This window comes from Sminthopsis crassicaudata, chromosome 1 (assembly GCF_048593235.1).
Source record: "Sminthopsis crassicaudata isolate SCR6 chromosome 1, ASM4859323v1, whole genome shotgun sequence".
NCBI lineage: Eukaryota > Metazoa > Chordata > Mammalia > Dasyuromorphia > Dasyuridae > Sminthopsis > Sminthopsis crassicaudata.
Genome location: NC_133617.1, coordinates 74159654 through 74180822, shown reverse-complemented (window position 1 = coordinate 74180822; position 21169 = coordinate 74159654). Strand labels below are relative to the sequence as shown.

Below are 21169 nucleotides of genomic sequence, written 5' to 3'. Positions count from 1 at the left end.
AGAACATAATGCAAAGATTAAAATGAGATAAAGATGGTATCAGATGGTGAAGGTTCTCAAATGCCAGAAACAAAAACAAAAATGAGAATGAACATTATATTAGAGAAAAAAAAGCCATTGAAAAATTTTGAGTGAAGAATTGACAGACTAGAGGTTGAAAGATTATTTGGATTGTAGAAGTAGAAGAGAATATAAGTAAAAAGATCTATGAAAATATCACAGTGGTCTTGAGGGTGATAATGAGGACCTGTGCTAGCATGATAATAGTGGAAGGGATAAAGACAAATGTTAGAAAGAAGGAGGAAAAGGAAGAACAGAAATATAAAGTGATATCTGAAGGACAGTGGAGGAGAGGGATTCAATTATACATAATAAACTGTGGCAAAAGTTTCAAATAGATCAAGGAGATAGAAGATTGAAAAAACACAGTGGATTTTGTGCATAGGGGAAGTTTTTGAGAGAATTGGGCAATTGGGATGGAAGCCAGATAGTCAGGCTTGAGGAGACAGTGAGAAGTGAGTTAGCAGAGGCTATGGTTACGCATAACTTCTAGTAGAATTTTAGCACTGAAGAAGTGGAGATGAGTTAGTTGTAAGCTGAATGGACAATAAAAGTAAAGAGGATGTGAAAGACAAGCTTGCTTATAGGCAGAAGGAAGGAGCCAATATTGAGACAGACCTTGAAAATACAAGAGAGAAAGGAGAGGATGGCATCTGGAGCTTGGTTCTGAAGGAGGCAGGAAGAAATAATAGCAAAGACACACACAACCCACATTTGCTGATTTTCTTCACTGAAATTTAGCATCCCAGAACTAGGAGTAGAAAAGGGAAAAGGTCGGGATTACCTATGATAAAGACCTTTAGTCCAGAAATGGAGAAGGGGGAGGGAACCAAAGGATTCTAGAGTAGAAGTCAGGAAAACATTAGGGGATCATTTAATTCGGGGTAGGTGTAGAGAGAGAGATAAGTGAAACCAAAGCAGCTGAAAAGGCCAGGGAGAACAAGAATAAGCTTTGAACTGAATGTTTCCTAAATTTTAGATCTTCACATGTCTGAAAGTCTCATCCTCAGGTCCTGAGTCATCACTCACACTGAGCCGTTCTGCACACACTCTAAATCTAGGCTATTTATACAATATTCTATGTCCTGGGCCATGACCATGGACATAAGGAACCCTGGAGTATCACATTATCACAAAGGGAGTCATAGAAACTATCAGGCTGGCTTGATTGGTCTCATTTCTGATCAAATTGCTCAAAATTAATTTCATTATTTCTACCCTTTTGCCTTTAACTCACCTGTGAACTCCTGATCAGGATGGGATGGTTCCAACTTCACAAAGTCTGAGGATGGAATGATATCATCAGGCATAGTCTTGGGATCCACTGAGCCCAGGACTTCCCTTGCTGAGTTAGAATACTCCTCATTTGCCACCCTTACCACACACACCCCCATTATTCTAGGAATCCCATCTCTAATTGAGAGAGTCCCCTCTCTCAGTAAGAAAACATTAGAATATTTTAATAGTCTAGAATGAAACTTCCTACACAAGAACTCCTTAGTCCAACCCACAACCACTAGCTAGGGCGTCCTTCCTCACTCTATAATATTCCTCCCTCTTTCCTGCTTCTGTCCCTCAGTGATCTGTAAAATACTTCCAAAGCACAAGATGCCCCTTCTTGGTACCACCTCCCATCCCCAGGCAGGGACTTCTCATACCTGATTCATAGGACACAAAGATCTCTTTCCCAAGGTGCTGCACTGAGCAGGTTACTGAGGCATTCTCACCAACCCTGCCAATCTGGATGGCACTGTAGGTGCCATGGGCTGTGGGAGTCACAGTGAGGGCCTGGGCTGAGACTGAGGCCTTAGTGGAGGCCAGGGACACATGAAGTTCCTTGGGATAGAAGTCACTGACCAAGCAGGCCACAGCATCCTGACTCCTCACCAGGAACACATTGGGTGACAGAGGGGCTCGAGGTCCTGCAATCAAACCATGGTTTCCTATCATTCAGGTGGTCTCTACAAGGTAATTCTGCCAGCCTGCAACAGACTCAGTTGTGGGCAGGCACACATGTGACCAAATAAATGTGAAAAGCAAACCTCACCCATTTCCTCGCCCCCTCTCTGTCCTGGACCCTTGTATGGGGCAAAAACTCATGAGTCCAAGTAATTGTGAAAAACAGGTGCCAGCTCTTGCCTCAGTCCAACTTTTATGAATCCAGATCGCCTGCCCATATTGCCCCCCAGACTACAGCTCCTTTTTTCTCCCAAGACTGCCTATTCTTGACTATTACTGGAGGTATCAAGCATGTTAAGATTTCACACATGGATATCCCAACTCCATGGACTTGGTTATGATGAGACTCAAATCTTTTCAGTGACCTACCACCATCCATAACCAGAATTACTTCTCAGAGAAGTATACTAGCTATTTGGTCACACAGCTTTGTAGTCAAAAGAGAGGTCTGAAAAATGGGTGACCCTGGTTCTAGTCTGATCACCAGCACTGACTGACTATAGGACCTGCAGTCAAGCCCAGACTTTCATGAACTATTTTCTTAGGGCTGGGACAGTGGAGGTACTCACCAGGCTCCACAGTCACATCTGTCCCAGGACCAAAGACCAGCTTGTCTGTGTCACTTCCATCACCCACTCTCCTTGCACAGTGATAATGGCCGGAGTCCCCAAGGCCCAGGCCTTTAATCTGAAGGAAAATCTGGCTGCTGTTGTCCTCCTTGGAGGAGATTATACGATGTTCATTGGTTTTTGAGGATGTATGGTCAAGGCTGGATAGCCACTTAGGGGCGTGTCCAGGGTCCCAAAGGTACCAGCCTAATACACTTGTCTTGAATTGGAAGCCAGAGGTTAGGCATTTGAGGCGCAAGGTCAGGCTGCGTGGGTAGGGACCTCCTCCTAATTCCTTCAACTGGATCTTATCCCCTGCACAAACAAAAATGATGTTATTAAAGTAGGGACAATACAACCATTCTGCCTCCTGAGAAAAAAAGATCTTGATTCCTTAAATCTTTTAAATTCCATTCTTGCCTGGATACTTCCTCCCCATGCCCACCCCAATTCTAGACACTTAGTTTAGGACTCATTTCTCTTTAATCATTTACATGACTCCCAGCATTTCAAGAAAATCCAAGTAAGATTTAGGAAATCCTGGAAGTCAAAGTTTTTCCTCAGTTTCAGAGGTAAGGATAGTCTCCCAGATTCTCAGAGATCCTTAGGATTGGAAAGTTTTTACCCTCCCAGGGTCAGGAGGGTAAAAAATACCACAACTTCAAGAATTACAAAATTCTTAGAGAAAGGAAGCATTAGGGGAGCAGGCTGAATATGAGAAGTGATTTACTTAATGAGCTATCAGCCCAGTCCCAGGTTCCCCCAGCAACCCTGCCACCAAGAAGCACATCCAGAATCCCAAAGGTACCAACCTAGTATATTTGCCCTCAGAGGGTCCAATTGAATATTCCCTTGCTCAACAATTCTGACTCCTGATAGGAATATAGAAACTTACGTGGAAACACAGACACTTCTGTTCCTGGCCCAAAATCGTCCCACCTATCTCACTGTGATACAAGAAGCAACCTAAACTCTTCATTCTTTGGTGCAGTATGGGGAGGGAACTTGGAGGTGGCAGGAAGTGGAATAAAGGAGGGGCAGATGAAGGATACAGGAAACTAGTGACAAAGACATGCAGGGTCGGCTTATGGGGTACCTAACAAACTCAGGAGGTTCTAGAGAAATGGAGAATTACCTAGTCAATTCCAACCAAAAGCAAGTCTAACTAATTAAGTCTCAAAAGGTCCTATAAGATCACCCTCTTGAAAAGACTCAGGCAAGTCAGTAATTTTGAAAGGGTTGGTCTTTGCTATATAGGCAGAACAGTTATCCACTTGATTCTAGAAATGTCCACTTAAGTTTCTGTTCTTTGCCTCCTACCAGCCAACAGTGAGAGTTAGAATGCTCCATCCCTATCACATGATAAAATAATAACTAATTAACAACAAATTGTTATATAAAAATTTGAAGCTTGAAAAACATTTTACAAATACTATTTCATTTCATTCTCAGGACAATCTTAGGAAGCAACTGTGTTATTATATCCATTTTACAATTAACATAACTGATACAGAAGAGGTTAAATAACATACCCACAGTTACATAGCTAGTAAGTATTTGAGGCAAAATTTGAACTCAGTCTTCCTGACTCCAGACCCTGCACTCTATCCACTGCCCCATCTAACTGTGTTCCTACATGGAATCACGAAAGAAGAATTAACAATGGAAAGGAAAGTACAGAGAGTTATAACTTAGTGTCTGGTTGTAGAACAAATAAGAACCAGGAGCAGAATTTGGAGTCCCTCAAGATCCAGCTGTGGTTCTCCAAAGAGGACCAGGCTGTATCTACTTTGGACCCTACCTTTTTGAGCAACCTTTCTTGGACCTTGAGGGATATTTAAATTGATGATTCTCATGGGTATTATTTGAGGTGACCAATTCTCTCAAGGAGTTTTTGAGCTGATTAATTTTCCTGATATGTTTCATGGGACTTGAGTGATCAATCACTAAAAAGTCGGACCAAAATGGAGGTCCAGCCACTTTGATTTCTTCTTTGACCTTTCTGACAGCATCTGTTTCTCAGAGATTATGTCATGAAGAGACCCCAGTGACAAAATCTCTGTAACATATATGCTAATCCCTACATTGGCCATTTACAGGAGGAAAAGAAAGAGTGCAGACATTCTGAGTCTGTCAACTTTCTGTCCAGAGATAGGTGACATATTTTATCATCCGTTTTCTTTGATTGGAATTCTTAAGTCTTTCAAAGTTGTTTGTCTTTACAGTGTTGTTATTGTCTAAATCATTCTCCCTTTTGGCCCCCTCACCCTGGAAGTCCACTTTATCCAAGGCCGTCTCACTTTCTCATCTCTATCCTTGAAGTCTCTTCCTCCTATCAGGCAATTCCTCCTAAAATCTCCATTTTGAGAAAATATCCAACCAGCCATATCTCTTTTTCTCTCTGGATTCCACTCCTGAGACTCTCAAATATCTCCACTTGTGTGTGGGCGCACAGGCATTCGCACGCGTGCGCGCGTGCACACATACACACACATACACACACACACACACACACACACACACACACACACACACACACACACACACACATAAAGACACACACTTTTCAGTTTTCGTGCTATTATTCTCCTTTGATGTGCTACCAATATTGTCTTCTCCCATTAGAATACAAGCTCCTTGAGGGGAGGGAATGTTTTGTTGTTGTTGTTTGAACTTTTATTCTTAGTACTTTCCATAGTTCGTGGCATGAAGTAAGTGTTTAATAAGTGTTTGTTGACTTGGTTTGTTGACTCTTGATTCTGCTCATTTCACTTTGCATCAGCTCATATGTCTTCCCTGGTTCCTCTGAAACAGTTCCTTTTATTATTTCTTGTAGCACAGCAGTCTTTCACCACATTCAGACATCATCATTTTTTCCAGCCATTCTCCAGTTGATGGCCATTCGATTTCCAATTTCCTACCAAAAAAAAAAAAAAAAAGAGCTACTATAAATATTTTTGTATATATGGATTCTTTTTTTCTTTTATATTTTTCTATTTTTTTATTATTAAAGCTTTTTGTTTACAAAGCATATGCATGGGTAATTTTTCCAACATTGACCCTTGCAAAACCTTTTGTTCCAAATTTTCCACTCCTTCCCCCAACTCCTCCCCTAGCTGGCAAGTAGTCCAATACATGTTAAATATGTTGAAATACATGTTAAATTCAATATATGTATACATATTTATTTATACAGTTATCTTGCTGCACAAGAAAAATCAGATCAAGAAGGAAGAAAAAGAAAAACTGAGAAAGAAAGCAAAATGCAAGCAGATAACAACAGAGTGAGAATGCTATGTTGTGATCCACACTCAATTCCCACAGTCCTCTCTCTGGGTGTAAATGACTCTCTTCATCACTGAACAAGTGGAACTGATTTGAATCATCTCATTGTTGAAGAGAGTCACGTCCATCAAAATTGATGGTTGCATAGTCTTATTGTTGCTGTGTATAATGATCTCCTGGTTCTGCTCATTTCACTTAGCATCAGTTCCTGTAGATTTCTCCAAGCTTCTTTGAAATCATCCTGCTGGTCATTTCTTACAGAACAATAATATTCCACAACATCCATATACCATAATTTATTCAGCCATTCTCCAATTGATAGGCATCCATTCATTTTCCAGTTTCTTGCTACTATAAAGAGGGCTGCCACAAACATTTTTGCACATATGGGTCTTTCTCCTCCTTCAAGATCACTTTGGGATATAATCCCAATTGAAACACTGCTGGATCAAAGAGTATGCACAATTTGATAACTTTTTGAGCATAGCTTAAAACTGCTCTCCAGAATGGTTCAGTCCATTTACAACTCCACCAACAATGTATCAGTGTCCCAGTTTTCTCACATCCCCTCCAACATTCGTCACTATCATTTCCTGTCATCTTAGCCAATCTGACAGGTGTGTAGTGGTATCTCAGAGTTGTCTTAATTTGCATTTCTCTGATCAATAGTGATTTGGAGCACTTTTTCATGTGGCTACAAATAGTTTGTTTCTTCATCTGAAAATTGTCTGTTCATATCCTTTGACCATTTATCAATTGGAGAATGGTTTGAACTATTATAAATTTGAGTCAGTTCTTTATATATTTTATAAATGAGACCTTTATCAGATCCTTTGGATGTAAAAATGTTATCTCAGTTTATTGTTTCCCTTATAATCTTGTCTGCATTAGTTTTGTTTGTACAAAAACTTTTTAACTTAATATCATCAAAATTATCTATTTTGTGATCAATAATGATCTCTAGTTCTTCTTTGGTCACAAATTCCTTCTTCCTCCACAAATCTGAAACATAAACTATCCTATGTTCTTCTACTTTGTTTATAATATCATTTTTTATGCCTATATCATGAACTCATTTTGACCTGATTTTGATATATGGTGTTAGGTGTGGTTCTATGCCTTCTTTCTGTCATACTAGTTTCCAATTTTCCCAGCAGTTTTTGTCAAATAGTGAATTCTTATCCCAAAAGCTGGTGTCTTTGGGTTTGTCAAATACTAGCTTACTATAGTCACTGATTATTTTGTTCTGTGAACCTGAACTCAACTTCTCTATTTCTTATCCAGTAACAATGGTTTTGCTGCTTTATGATATAGTTTTAGATCTGGTACAGCTAGGCCACCTTCATTTACTTTTCTCTTCATTAATTCCTTTGAAATTCTTGAACTTTTGTTCTTCCAGATGAATTTTGTTGTTTTTTTTTTTCTAGGTCAGTAAATTAGTTTCTTAGGAGTTTGATTGGTATAGCAATAAATAAATAGATTATTTAGGGAGTATTGTCATCTTTCTTATATTCACTTGATCTATCTAAGAGTTTTGTAGTTTTGCTCATATAGTTCCTGATTTTCCCTTGGCAGACAGATTCCCAAATATTTTATATTATCAACGGTTATTTTAAATGGAATTTCTCTTTGTATCTCTTGATGTTGGATTTTGTTAGTGATATGTAAAAATACTGATGATTTATATGGATTTATTTTGTATCCTGCAACTTTGTTAATGTTGTGGATTACTTCTAATAGTTTTTTTTTAGTTGATTCTCTGGGTTTCTTTGGTAGTTTTAAGATACAGATATAGAAGTGATATTGTGAGTCAAAGAATATGCACAATTTAGTAACTCTTTGGACATAGTTCTGAACTGTGTTCCATTATCTCTAGACTTATTAATTCATAGCTTCACCAAACTAATCAGCGTGGCTTTTTTCACAGCCCCTCTAATATTTGTCATTTTCAGATTTTTGGTAATCTTTATCAATCTGATATGTGTGTGTTAGAAATTCATAATTGCTTTAATTTATATTTCATCTTTGTGAGGCTTTGCTCCCTGCTGCCAACTTCAGGGCTCAATTCTCTCAAAACATCTTTCAACTCTAGTATGCTAAATGATAGTGACTACAACCTCACCTCTCTGTGTTGTGCTGACAGAGCTTTAATTATAGCCTCTGTTTTCAACTAATGAAATCCAAGCAAATTGCTTTGGGAAAACATCACTATTCATCAAATAATCAATCAGTCAATAAACATTATTAAATACCTACTTCCTGCCAGGCACTGTGCTAAGCACTGGGAATGCCAATATTAAAAAAAAAAAAAAGACAAACCCTATCCTCAAGGAGCTTACAATCTAATAGGGAAAGACAACATACAAAATAAAGCTGAAAAGGAGAGAGAGAGAAAAAGAAGTGGTGATCAGGAAGGTGTCTGACACAGGCACATGGTGGAGAAATGTCTCAGAGAGGTCATAAAAATAGTATAGTCAGTTGAGAAATGAGGAGATATATGAAATGGGTTCTTTTATATTTGGAAGTTTGGATTATATGGCCCCACCTTCTAATCAGAGGGGCAAGAGGTAATGATGAAATCACCAAGGCTGATGAGATCTTTTAGGATGATAAATTTATCACAATAATGAGCTTCCTATGACATGATTGAGAAATCAGTACAACTTCCCAAGTAGAACATCCAGTTGAGAAATTACATCTCTATGAATTTAAATATAAATTTGTAACTGGTTCCCTTTCATCCAAAGCTGGCCTGAAACCAAAGAAGGATGCAAGAAAGAAAGAAAATAGAGGGTGCATTGTCTCAAGCTCCAGGGGTTTTGTGCAATTGTTTTCAGAGATCCTTGAGGAATCTGACCACAAGCCCTCTTTCCTGCCCTGGAGCTTTTAGAATTGCTCTGCCCCACTGTAGCTGTAAGGTCATGTTCTGAATCATCAGAGCTCTGCTTTGCTGATGTTCAGGCCCTGGGATTGGGTCTAGGACTGCACTGGCGTGTCCTGCACTTGGACTGCACACCAGATTCCCATCCTGTTGTCACAGATCCTCTCCAGTGACTTTCAAAGTCCTCCCTAATGTTCCCAGTGCCAAGAGGTCCAGAAGCCTCTAGCACTATTACTGATTTACCTGTGTGTCTTGGTTTTTGTAATATGATATCCCTAGGATGCACCACTGTGTATCCCAGTTACACCATGATTGATGTTTCAACTAAAACCCCACCTTCCTCAACTCTCTCTGTTCTCTGTTCAATCTCCTCACGATGCCAGTAACTAAGCTTTGTGGTCCTTTGATGTGGAATCCTTAGGTAGAGGAGAGGGGATTTTAAAGAGAACACCTGTGTGCTCCACCTTTACACCATATAAACTACTCTCCAAGGATTCAAGCCTCACTTATAGAGAAAGACCCTCCTCTTATTCTTCCACTGAATTGTCTGTCATCAAAAGTAATTTTTTCTTGTTTTGAGCAGCTTTATAATATGAAGGTTCAAAATCCTCTTAAATTTCTGACCTACTTGCTATTCTCCACACACAACATTCCATTAGCCATCTCTATGCTACTAAATAGCTTGTCTACTATGCCTGTAATGCTCCCTCTTTTAATTCTTCTTCACAGAATCCACAGCTTCCTTCAAAGTTCAGTTCAAGAGCCATTTCTTCCACATAGCCTTTCCAGAGTCTTCCCACCCCAACTAGCAGTTTCTATTATTTTCCCTCTAGATATTTGTATCTGCTTTTTATATATTATGTACAACAGAACATTGATGGATGAGAGGACTGAAATATTTTCTTCTAAGATGTTCAATTCTGCATTCATGAAGACTAGATTCAGTCCCAGGGGAACCTAGACCATACAGAGTAAGGATAAGGCCTCTGTTTGTTTAACTGTAAAATTACAAGTTTGGATTAATTGATGTCTGAGCACCTTTTCAGGTCTAAATCTATAATTATGAATTAGGTTTAATATGTGCATAGCATAGCCATTCATACTTTCTTTCTCTGGGCTATTTTATTCATGTCAATATGCCCTCACATTGGCTAATCTGGGTTCCCAGAAAAAATCCTTCATGATGCAGAATGTGCATTATTCACTCCTATAACTCTCAAGCCTTCACCAGTGTGCTTCCAAGTACAAAAAAATCAGCCTAACACAATGACATCATTAGATCTTCATTTACTTAACAATGAGACATATGCAACAAATGCAATAAAAATCAATATACAATAAACAATTCATATTCCTCAGCTAAATTCTCCCACTAATATACTTAATGTCCATAGAGTAGACAGTGGCAGAAACCTAGTAGGAAAGAATAAGAGTAAAGAAAACCCATGTATTGAGGGCACTTTACCACTTGGAAAACTAGAGGCTTTAACATCCTTGGTTCATTTAGGAATAATATTCACCAAAGTCATTCTTCTACTTTCTGGTCTTTCCCTTTCTCTTGTTTGGCAAATCCTCTCCTCTTCTGGTAATCTCCTGAACTGATGAAATGGTGACAGCTGATTTCTGGGTCATACACACAAGATGGAAGATTGTCTTCTCTGATCCTCATAGCCTTTCAAGTCTCTCTGATATAGAAATTACATACAAGAAATAAATGAGCTCAACAATTTCTATGAGGTTTCAAGACCACAAAGACGGTAAAAAGTTGAACAGCTAACAGAAAAAAAGAATCTCATGAGGACTACTATGTGCCTAGTATCATACAAAATCTCATTGGGAAGGTCTACTCTAAGACTAAACAGAGGACGAGATCCTAGAGCTCCATCTCTCAAAATGCTATTACTCTAAGAATGAAGAATGATTACTGGGGACATGAGGACAGAGATTGCACTTACTCAAAAGGAAGTAACTCTGGTGTGTCTGGTATAATCACCAGTTTCATCCCTCCCCCCTCTTTTGTTCCCCAAAAGAATAAGGAGAGGCAACGAGTATAAGAGTGTATGGCCTTGTTCCTTTTATATGTGAGCAGTGTGTTTGCAGAAAAGGACAGAAAATGAATTTCAGCATGAAGAAAAAGAAACAAATCATTTTGTGAAATAATTATGGTGCTGTCCTTTTCATATGAAAACACATTAGTAAGGGAAAAGGGAAAAAGAATCTTCTATGTGCCAAAACCATAAAATTTGCATGTGAATATAATTTTTGGACAAATATGTAAAATTTCATTTTAGACAGGGTCAGAGAAAGAATTTTTGAATAAAGGAAAAGGAGGGTTCAATTACTTAAAGTGATTTAAAGTGATGTCCCTTTCACATGTGAATTTGGTCATATTAAGGGGCATAAAAATAACTTTTGGGCACTAAAAACTATGAAATCCACATGTGAAAAAATAATTTTAAATATAATAGATGCAAACTATTAGGAATACCCAGTAGGGAACTGAGAGGAGTTTTGTCTGTGAAGACAGAGAAAAGAATGCAGCTTCAGAGGCATTGTGTTCCACAATTTATATGTGATTGTTTTTTAAACATGAGAAATTAAAATTTATAAAGCAATAAGTCAAATAACTCAAGAGTGTGAGATGACTAAATAATGACTGTTAGATTCATAACTAACAAAAATGGATATAATACTAATATCTATCTTCTAGGATTTTTATCAAGATCAAATAAGAGAACTGTTGTACTGCACTTTAGAAACCTTAAAGTGCTATTATTACTAGCTATTATAATTATGCAAGCTATTTTACCTCATAAAGGAAAGATGGATAACTATGTACCAAGAAGCTCTAATTTGGACAATTGAGGGAAGTAAAGAATCAATCAGTCAATAAGCATGTATTAAGCACCTTCATTATGTATCAGGAGCTATGTTAAGTGCTGAGAATATAAAGGAAAGGGGAAAAATGTTGTCTCTGATCTCAGGGAACTCACATTCTAATGGAAGAGAAGACAACATGGAAATAGTTATGCATATGCAAGATATATGCAAAGTGATGCAATTTAATTTTAGAGGGAAAACATGAGTAGTGGAGTAAAGAACATGGAGGAAAACAGGAAGGCCTCCTGTAAAAGATGAGTTTTGAGCTGACTTTTGAAAGAAGTCAGGAAAACAAGAATTGGAGGGTAAGGAGAGCATTAATGCAAACACATGGGGTTGGAAGTTGGAATACCATATGCAAGAAACAAGTAGGTCAGTGGTAGCTGGGTCACAGGGTATGTGGAGGTGAGTAAAGATTATAAAGATTATAAGAAGATTGGAAAGAGTAGAAAGGGACTAAGCAGAGGACTTCATATTTGATACTTGCTGCCTTGTAGGTGGGGTAACATAATCAGAACTTTACTTTAGGAAAATCACACTGGTAGGAAGAGAGCCAGGAAAGTGCAGCATCATGAAAACATGAAAGTATAAAACATGCAGGAATAGATAAATATGTCTATCAAAGGCAATGGATAGGGCAAGAAGAATGAATGAATGATGACAATTAAGTGATTGGTAACTTTGAAGAGTCTTTTTGCCGTTGAATGATAGGTTACAAAAAGATTTAGCCAAAAAAAAAAAAAAATATATATATATATATATATATATATATATATATATATATATATATATATATATATATATATATATATATATATATATATATATGTAGCAGTGAGTGAGAGTAAAGGAACTGAAAGAAACCCAAGAGGAGATGGCTTTTTCAAGGAGTTTGATTCAGAAAGGCAATAGGATGGGAGAGATGGGACAATAGCTACCAAGGATGACTAAATCAAGTAACCTTTTTTTAAAGGATAGGGAAGACCTAGGTGTGTTTGGAGGCATCAGGGAAGCAATCAACCAGTAGAAGAAACTGAAGAATAGGGATAAAGTGGGAATAATAGTAGAAGGCAATCTGCTGGAGAATATGAAAAACACTGGGAGCTACAGTACATGTAAAAGAGGCCCCTCCAAAAAAAGAAGGGTTATGTCTTTTTTAGAAATAGAAGGTAAAGGATGGAAAGGAAACATGATCAAATGATTGAGATGAGGAGGAAGAGAGAAGCAGAATCTTTTGGTAAATGATGCAGCAGAACAGCAGCCAAGAAGAAACCAGCATTCAGCTGCCTACAAGGCTTCAACTATTGTACATGAGAAACTGTAAAGTGAAAGAAAAACATATCTTTGTGCATTTTTGGAAGATGAGGTTTAGTAGCCTGCTGATTGGAAGAGAATTTAATTCCCTTCAGCATTATCTATAAGAATGAGATGAAACTTTTTAGAGATGTTTGTTGATCACTGCTTCCCACCCTACTCTGAAAGGGAAAAGCAGAGGAGGAAATAAAGGCTTTGTGGCTACTTTGTTGTATAATATGAGAATAGAATCTGATTGTAATGGGGTGATGAATAAGGAGACCCGAGGTCACAAGTTCTGAAGCAAAAAAAATTACTAACTCCCAGAGGCTATGGCAAGAAGGATTATTAAAGGATGGTGAGAGGAATTCTCTTGTCAATGGAGAGAAAGATCATCAAATAAGCATTTTTCAAAAACCCCTTTTATGTGTCTGATAATTCTCAATTGAATGTGAAATCTTGCCTGGGATTGTGACTTCCTGACAAGATCAATAGGAGCTTGATTTGCTCTTGAATGGCACAGCTTATTGTACTCTGAGAGCATTTGGAGGTATAGATCAAAGGCAACATGATTTCTGTGATTTTACATAATTTTACAAAGCTCACTCAGATCATACAGAGTTCACCCCATCAATTGGACAATGTAACCTCCTGTAGCATGAAGAGTTGGATGGGCCTATCTGTATTATCTAGAGTCTTTGTGGTTTTGGGGGGGTTTTTTGGCTTAGGTGAATTGCTAGTCAGTATAAAATTATAAATAATAATGCAACATTGGTGGAGTTGTGAAATGACCCAACTATTGTGGAGAGCAATTTGCAACTATGACCAAAGGGCTATAAAACTGTGCATACCCTTTGACCACCAGGGCCATTATTGGGTCTATATCCCAAGGAAATAATAAAGAAGGGAAAAGAATCCACATGCACAAAATGCTTGTAGCAGCTGTTTTTGTAGTAGCAAAGAACTGGAAAATGAATAGATGCTCATCAATTGATTAAGTTGTGATTTATGAAGGGAATGGAATGTTATTGTTCTATAAAAATGATGACCAAGTTGATTTTAGAAAGACCTGGAAAGATTTGCATGAACTGATGCTGAGTGAAACAAACAGAACCAGGAATATATTGTACACAGTAACAGGAAGATTGTGTAATGATCAACTATGAAAGACTTGATTCTTCTCAGTGGTTCAGTTATCCAAAATAATCCCAGTAAACTTTGGATAAAAGCACCATTTGCATCCAAAAAGAACTGTGGAAAATGAATGTAAATCAACACGTGCTATGCTCACTTCTTTTTTCTGGGGTTTTTCTCTTGTGGCATTTCCCTTTTGTCAAATTCAGAAATTGCTAAATGAAAAATGAGAACTTCACAGGGTATATCAGCATAATAGTTCATTCATTTCTAAAAAGGCAGCATTTAATTATATCAAAATAAAGTAAAAGTAAAGCTTAGAGAGATGCAGGATTCTTGTTTTACTAAGACCGCAGATAAAATCCAATTTTATGCTGATATTAACAATCTAAGGTGTCTTTTAATGCCCTAAAGCCTATTGGCTGCCCTGAAGGCTACTTAGATTGCAAAGATTTATGGTGCATCTCAAATACTGAGTGCTGATTGCTTAGTGATAATGACATAATTCTAGAGAGATGGGCTGGAGGGAGGATTGGAAAGATAGAAGAGTAGGTTGCTAAATTTCAAGCTTTCCAAATTTCCCCCACAAATAGAACAACAGGGCAAACATAGACGGTGAAAAATCAACAAGACCTGGGACAGGACAGGGGTCCTCCTGGATCCAAGAAGATTTAAAGAAAGCCCCTGGGCCAGGAATCAACCTGTATGAAGTACAAACACTTTTGGATTAAATCGACAGAAACAGAAATTGGAGAGAGATGGGCTGAACACTTCCATAGTGTTCTCAACAGACCAGCATCAATCAATGTTGAAGCCATTGACCATATATCTCAGATTGAAGTCAATCCTCCCCAAGCTGAAGTGCCAACTGAAGAAGAGGTTCTGAATGCCATTAAGTTACTTAAGTTATGTGACAAAGCACCTGGTGCTTATTTTATTCCAACTGAGATTTAAAATGTGGGGGGTCCATTGCTTCTTCAAAAACTGACTGAAATTTTCTGAGTTATATGGCAAGAGGAGGTTATTCCCCCAGGAGTTTGTGTGCCTTCATATTCCATCTCTATAAAAGTAAGAGCAACAGATTGTGCACTATGACAATAACAGTGTGGGGGACAGGAAGATCTCTATTTTAGTCATAGCTGGCAAAATTGTTGCCAGAGTCTTTCTTAATTCTTCACTTGGAAGATAATCATCTACCTAAGTAAGAGCCAATGAGGCTTCAGAAAGGGCAAAGGAAAAACTGATGTGGTGTTTGCTACCCAGCAACTCCAGAAAAAATTCCAGGAGAACAGTATATATACAACATTTGTAGAACTGACCAATGCTTCTGATATTGTCAGCCATAAGGGCTTACGGTAAATTATGTCAAAATCCGGTTGCCCAGAAAAGTTCATCACTATCATACATCAATTACATGATGGCATGGTTGCCTGGGATCTGGGTAATGAATAATGCTCTCATACTTTCCTAATTACTAACAGAGTGAAAAAAGACTCTGTACTTGTTCCATGTTTTCGGTCATGTTGTCAAACACCTTCAATGAGGAAAAACATAGCATCAAGGTCTGCAACCACTCAGGTAAGAGATCCTTCAACTTGAAAAGGTTATAATCCAAAACTAAAGTGAAATGGGGTCTTGGTGCCTGATTTTTTCGTTTGAGGAAGATTATACATTCAATGCAGCTTCTGAAACTGAGATGCAACAAAGTATTGATTGATTCTCTGCTATTTGTTTTTATTTGGCCCTAATGATTAACACCAAGAAACATAGGAGTTCCATCAGCCAGCACCACACCATATATGTGCAACCATCTTTACAACAAATGGGGAAATTTTGAATATCTTAGCAGCACACTTTCCAGGGATGTACACATTGAAAATGAGGTTAATCCGTGCATAACCAAAACTAACTTGGTGTTTTGGGAGGTTCCAAAAGAAAGTGTGAGATAGAAGTATTACACTGACTACCAAACTACTCTACAGAGCCATTTTGCTAACCTCATTGGTGTATGACTGTGAAACACGAGACAGTGTACCAATGCTGTGCCAGGAAACTAAATTGCATCCATTTGAATTGGCTTAGGAAGATTCTGAACATCACCTGGCAGAATAAGATACCAGACACTCAAGTTAAACTGCCAAGCATTCAAACAATTGCAGAGAGCACAATTCTGTTAGTTGGCCACATTGAGGAATATGATATTCCAGAGAATCACCTACCTAGCAAACCTGAACATAATCCTTCAGGGGAAAAAATGGATATTCATGAAACGAGGATTTTCATGCATTTGTATGAAATGAAGCTAAATGGAAAATTTGATTTTCAAATACAGAACTTTGGATAAGCATAAGGAGATAATCAGGAAAATGATAGCAAAAAGGACTTAATAAAGTTTATCTATTTATATTCCTACATAGGAGGATGATACTTTTAATTTATTAGAATTTCCTCATTATTATGGCAGTTAGGAGTATATAGATAAAAGGCACAAGTGTGAGTTGAATATGAAGGGGTTATTTTTTTTTTGAAAAATGATTAAATTAAGGGGTAAAAGAGGAATGTATTGGGAGAAAGGGAAAGGGAGAAGTGGAATATTGCAAATTATCTGCCATTTAAAAAAGAAGCAATTTTTTGTGGTGGCCAGAAACTAGAAATTATGTGGATACCCATCAATTGGAGATTGGCTGAATAAATTGTGCTATATGAATGTTATGGGATATTATTGTTCTGTAAGAAATAACCAACAGGATGATTTCAGAAAGGCCTGGAGAGACTTACATGAACTGATGCTGAGTGAAATGAGCAGGACTAGGAGATCATTATATAATTCAACAACAATACTAAATGATGATCAATTTTGATGAATGTGGCCATTTTCAACAATGAGATGAACCAAATCAGTTTCAATAGAGCAGTAATGAACTGAACCAGCTACACCCAAGCAAAAGAACTCTGGGAGATGATTATGAACCACTGCATAGAATATCCAAATCCCTCTAATTTTTTCCACCTGCATTTTGGTTCACAGGCTAAATGTACACTATTTCAAAGTCCTATTCTTTTTGTATAGCAAAACAACTGTTTGGTCATGTATACATATATTGTATTTAATTTATACTCTATCATATTTAACATGTATTGGTCAACCTGCCATCTAGGGTGGGGGGGGAAGGAGGGGGAAAATTAGAACAAAAGGTTTGACAGTTGTCAATGTTGTAAAATTTACCCATGCATATATCTAATAAATAAAAACTATTAAAATAAAAAAAAATTTAAAGAGGCAAGAAAAAGCTTTTATAGTGGACAAGGAGGACAGGATAAGAGAGGATAAGTATAAGAATTTTATTCTCATCAGAACTGGTTCAAAGAAGAAATAACATGCACATTTAATAGGGGTTTAAAAATCTATCTTATCCTGCAGGAAAATAGGAGAGGAATGGGATATGGGAGGAGATAGGATGATAAAAAAGAAGGTATTTGGGGGAAGGCAGTGGTCAGTACCAAAACACTTCTGAGAGGTGATAAGGTGAAAGGGGAGAGAGAATAAATGGTGTGGGGGTGGGGGGAATATTGATAGCAATAGTAAGTGTAAAAAAAATTTCAAAACAAGTATCTCTGCTAAGGCCTCATTTCTCAAATATAGAGGGAAATGAGTCAAATTTATTAAAAAGTAAAAGTAAAAGCCATGCCCCAATTGATCAATGATCAATGCTCTGTGCTCAAAGAGCTATAAATTCATGTACATCCTTTGACCTAACAATACCACCACTTGGCATGAATATCAAAAGAGATTTAGGGGGAAAAAAGGAAAAAAATGACATATATACAAAAAATATTCATAGCAACTCTCTTTTCAGGACAAAAAAAAAAAGGAAATTTAGGGGATGTCCATCAACTGGGCAATGGCTCAATAAACTGTGATGTATGTTTGTGATATAATATTATTTTTCAGAGAATGATGAGCAAGATGCTCTCAGAAAAAAAAAAATCTGAAAAGTCTTCCATGAAATCAAGCAAAGTAAAATGTATTACTTATAAAGTAATAGCAATGTTCTGGGATGACCAGCTGTAAATGACTTTGCTATTCTCTGTTGTATAATCATAATATAACTATTCTCAAGGAATTATGATGAACAATTCTATACATACCCAGAGAAGGAACTGATTGTGTCTGAATACAGATTGAAGCTTTCTTCTCTTCCTCTCTCTGTCTCTCTCTTTTTAACTTAATTTTTCTTGAGGGTTATTTTCATTAGGGTGGGATATCTATGTTTTCCTTCAAAACTTGACTTTTATGAAACTTTTGTATAACTTCACACATGATTTCTTAATTGTAGATGGAGATAAGGGAGAGAACCTAAAACTCAAAAATTTTAAAAACAAATTTAAATTTTTTTTATTTTGAATGTAACTGGGAAAAATATTAAATAAATAAAATTTAAAAGTTCCAAATGTCTCTTTTTATTTAATGTCAAGCTTTTTTCTTTTCACTTATGGATAAATTTGAATTTGCAAAGTAAATCACCTTGGGTGGTGTTCTCAGTTCCATCACACTTTAGAACACATTATTCCATTCCCTTCTGCAATTTCTAGTGAATGAGGAATAGTCTTTTGTTATTTGAATTTTCTTTCCTTTATATTTGAAGGCTTTTCTTTTGGTCATTGAAAATTTGTTACTTTTCAGTTAAATTATAAAATATCTGTTTTGCAATTTGGACCATATAGTTTTGATGTGATTTTTTTGTTTTAATTTCCTGGAGGCAATATGTGCTTTCTTTCATTTGACACTTTATTTTCTATGGCGGATAGGTGGAGCAATAAAAAGAATAATGAAGACGAGTTCAAATCATAATTTAATACTTATTGTCTGACCCATAGCAAGATACTTAGCTACTTTTGTAGTCCTCAATTTCCTCAATCATAAAATGGAGATAATAATAGCACCTATCTCTCAGCTTTGTTGCAAAGATCAAATAAGATGTTTGTAAGGGCTTAATATAGCACAAATGCATGTTTCCTTTCTTTACAGAGAAGATCTGGGAAGTTTTATTTTTTCTTGCATTTTTGTCATATTCTTTTGGCAGCATTACAATCCTTAATCTTTAATTTATTTCTATACATCTAATCTTTAAGAGTAAAATGTTTTCCTTGTGTGAAAATTAGGCTTTCTTTTCATGTTATTACTTTTTGCTTCTCTTCTTCCAGTTGTCCTTCACTTCTTTGGATTTGTGTTTCCATTCTGTTATTCTCATTTTAGTTTTCTTGACTAGATTTGCCAGTATGGATTTTCTATTCTGCCAACTATTTCTGCTGTGCTATTCATAAATTCTACTTTCACAATTCATATTTCTCTTTTAAACCATTCAGGAACATCCTACCATGGCTCCATGCTTTTCAGGAAATATATAAGGTTCTCTGCCACATCAGATATTGATTCATTCCTTTGTCTTTCATTATTTATTATTTACAGATAACTAAAATCTTCTACTTGATCTGAAGTTCATTTTTTTTAGTATTAATATCTTTTAGTTTATCTGCTTATGCACAAGGTCTTTAACTGCATTTTTTTTATTCTTGAGATCTTTAATATTTCAGTCTTTTTTTCCTTTTATTCCCCTGTTGCTCACTTTCTGACTTCATCCCTTTTGATTGTAGTTTCTCTGGGGATTGGTTCTCAAGATGTCTCAGACCCTTCCTTGTTGGGCACTTAATGGTTCACTAGCCTTGGTCCATGTCCCAAGTAACTTTGGTGAGGAGAGGGGTAACAGAACTGCCTTCAACTGAATATTGAACATTATCCTTAAGGCTTAATAGAATGCTGCACAGCTACACACATATGGCCTACCTTGCTCCTTTTGTTCCTCAATTCTCTGGCCTAGTTCAGTGAAGGCAGCATCAATGTTTCCATATTGCTATTGCAGTCCAAGCAAATTTTTGTGGTTTGGATTTCCATAGCACTGGAAAGAGAACTACTATATACAACTGAGTTCAGTCATGAAAGAGGGGTTTATCTTCTGCAACCCACTTTCCAAGATCGTGATGAGCAAATGGGGAAGGATGATGAATGAGCCCACTATGAAGTAGGTTAGAGAGCTCAGACAAACTTTGGCAAATCACTTTTATAGTTTTGGATCCCATCTCTAATATTTTACTTTTATTTTTTATTTCTTTTATTTGATAAAAGCTTTTTATTTTCAATATACATGCAAAGATAGTTTCATTCACCCCTGCAAAACCTTGTGTTCCAAATTTTTCTCCCTTCCTTATCCCCTAGATAGCAAGTAATCCACCATATGTTAAATATGTTCAATTTTTCTATACATATTTCCACATATATCATGCTACACAAGAAAAAACAGATGAAAAAGGAAAAAATGAGAAAAAAAAAAAAACAAAATGCAAGCAAACAACAACAAAAAAGCGAAAATACTGTTGTGATCCACATTTAGTCCCCATAGTCCTCTCCATCACAAGTCTAATGGAATTGGCCTGAATCACCTCATTGTTAAAAAAAAAAAAAAAAAAAAGCCAAGTCCATGACAATCAATGATCATCACATAATCTTGCTATTGCTATATACAATGTTCTCTTGGCTCTATTCACTTCATTTAGTAACTTCACTTAGCTCTATTCACTTCATATAAGTCTCTCCAGGCCTTTCCAAAATCAGGTTACTGATAATTTCTGACAAAACAATAATACTCCATTACATTCATATATCATTACTTATTCAGCCATTCCCCAACTGATGAGCTCGATTTCCAGTTCCTTGCCACTACAAGAAGAGCTGCTTCAAACATTTTTGTACATGTGGGGTCTTTTCCATTTTTTATGATTTCTTTCAATACAGACCTAGTAGAGATACTGTGGAATCAAAGGGTACACACAGTTTTATAGCCCCTTAGGCATAGTTCCAAATTGTTCTCCAGAATGTATCATTTTCATTAATTCCCTTGAAATTCTTGCCCTTTTGTTCTTCCAGATGAATTTTGTTATTATTTTTTCTAGCTCTGTAATTTCTTAGCTGCTTAATGGACATGGCACTGAATAAATAGATTAATTTAGACAG

The 21169-nt window shown here is 36.9% G+C and overlaps 1 protein-coding gene across 1 annotated transcript in view; it reads right to left on the bottom strand.

Moving 5' to 3' along the window:
* The window catches only part of LOC141546854 (uncharacterized), a 34247-nt gene that overhangs the window by 2921 nt on the left and 10157 nt on the right, over positions 1-21169 (bottom strand). The window contains exons 4-7 of the mRNA XM_074275027.1: positions 3523-3570; positions 2589-2942; positions 1719-1982; positions 1298-1342 (exon numbers count right to left, since the gene is read on the bottom strand). Of these exons, the coding sequence (XP_074131128.1) occupies positions 1298-1342; positions 1719-1982; positions 2589-2942; positions 3523-3570 (711 nt within the window). The remainder of the gene's footprint in view (positions 1-1297; positions 1343-1718; positions 1983-2588; positions 2943-3522; positions 3571-21169) is intronic.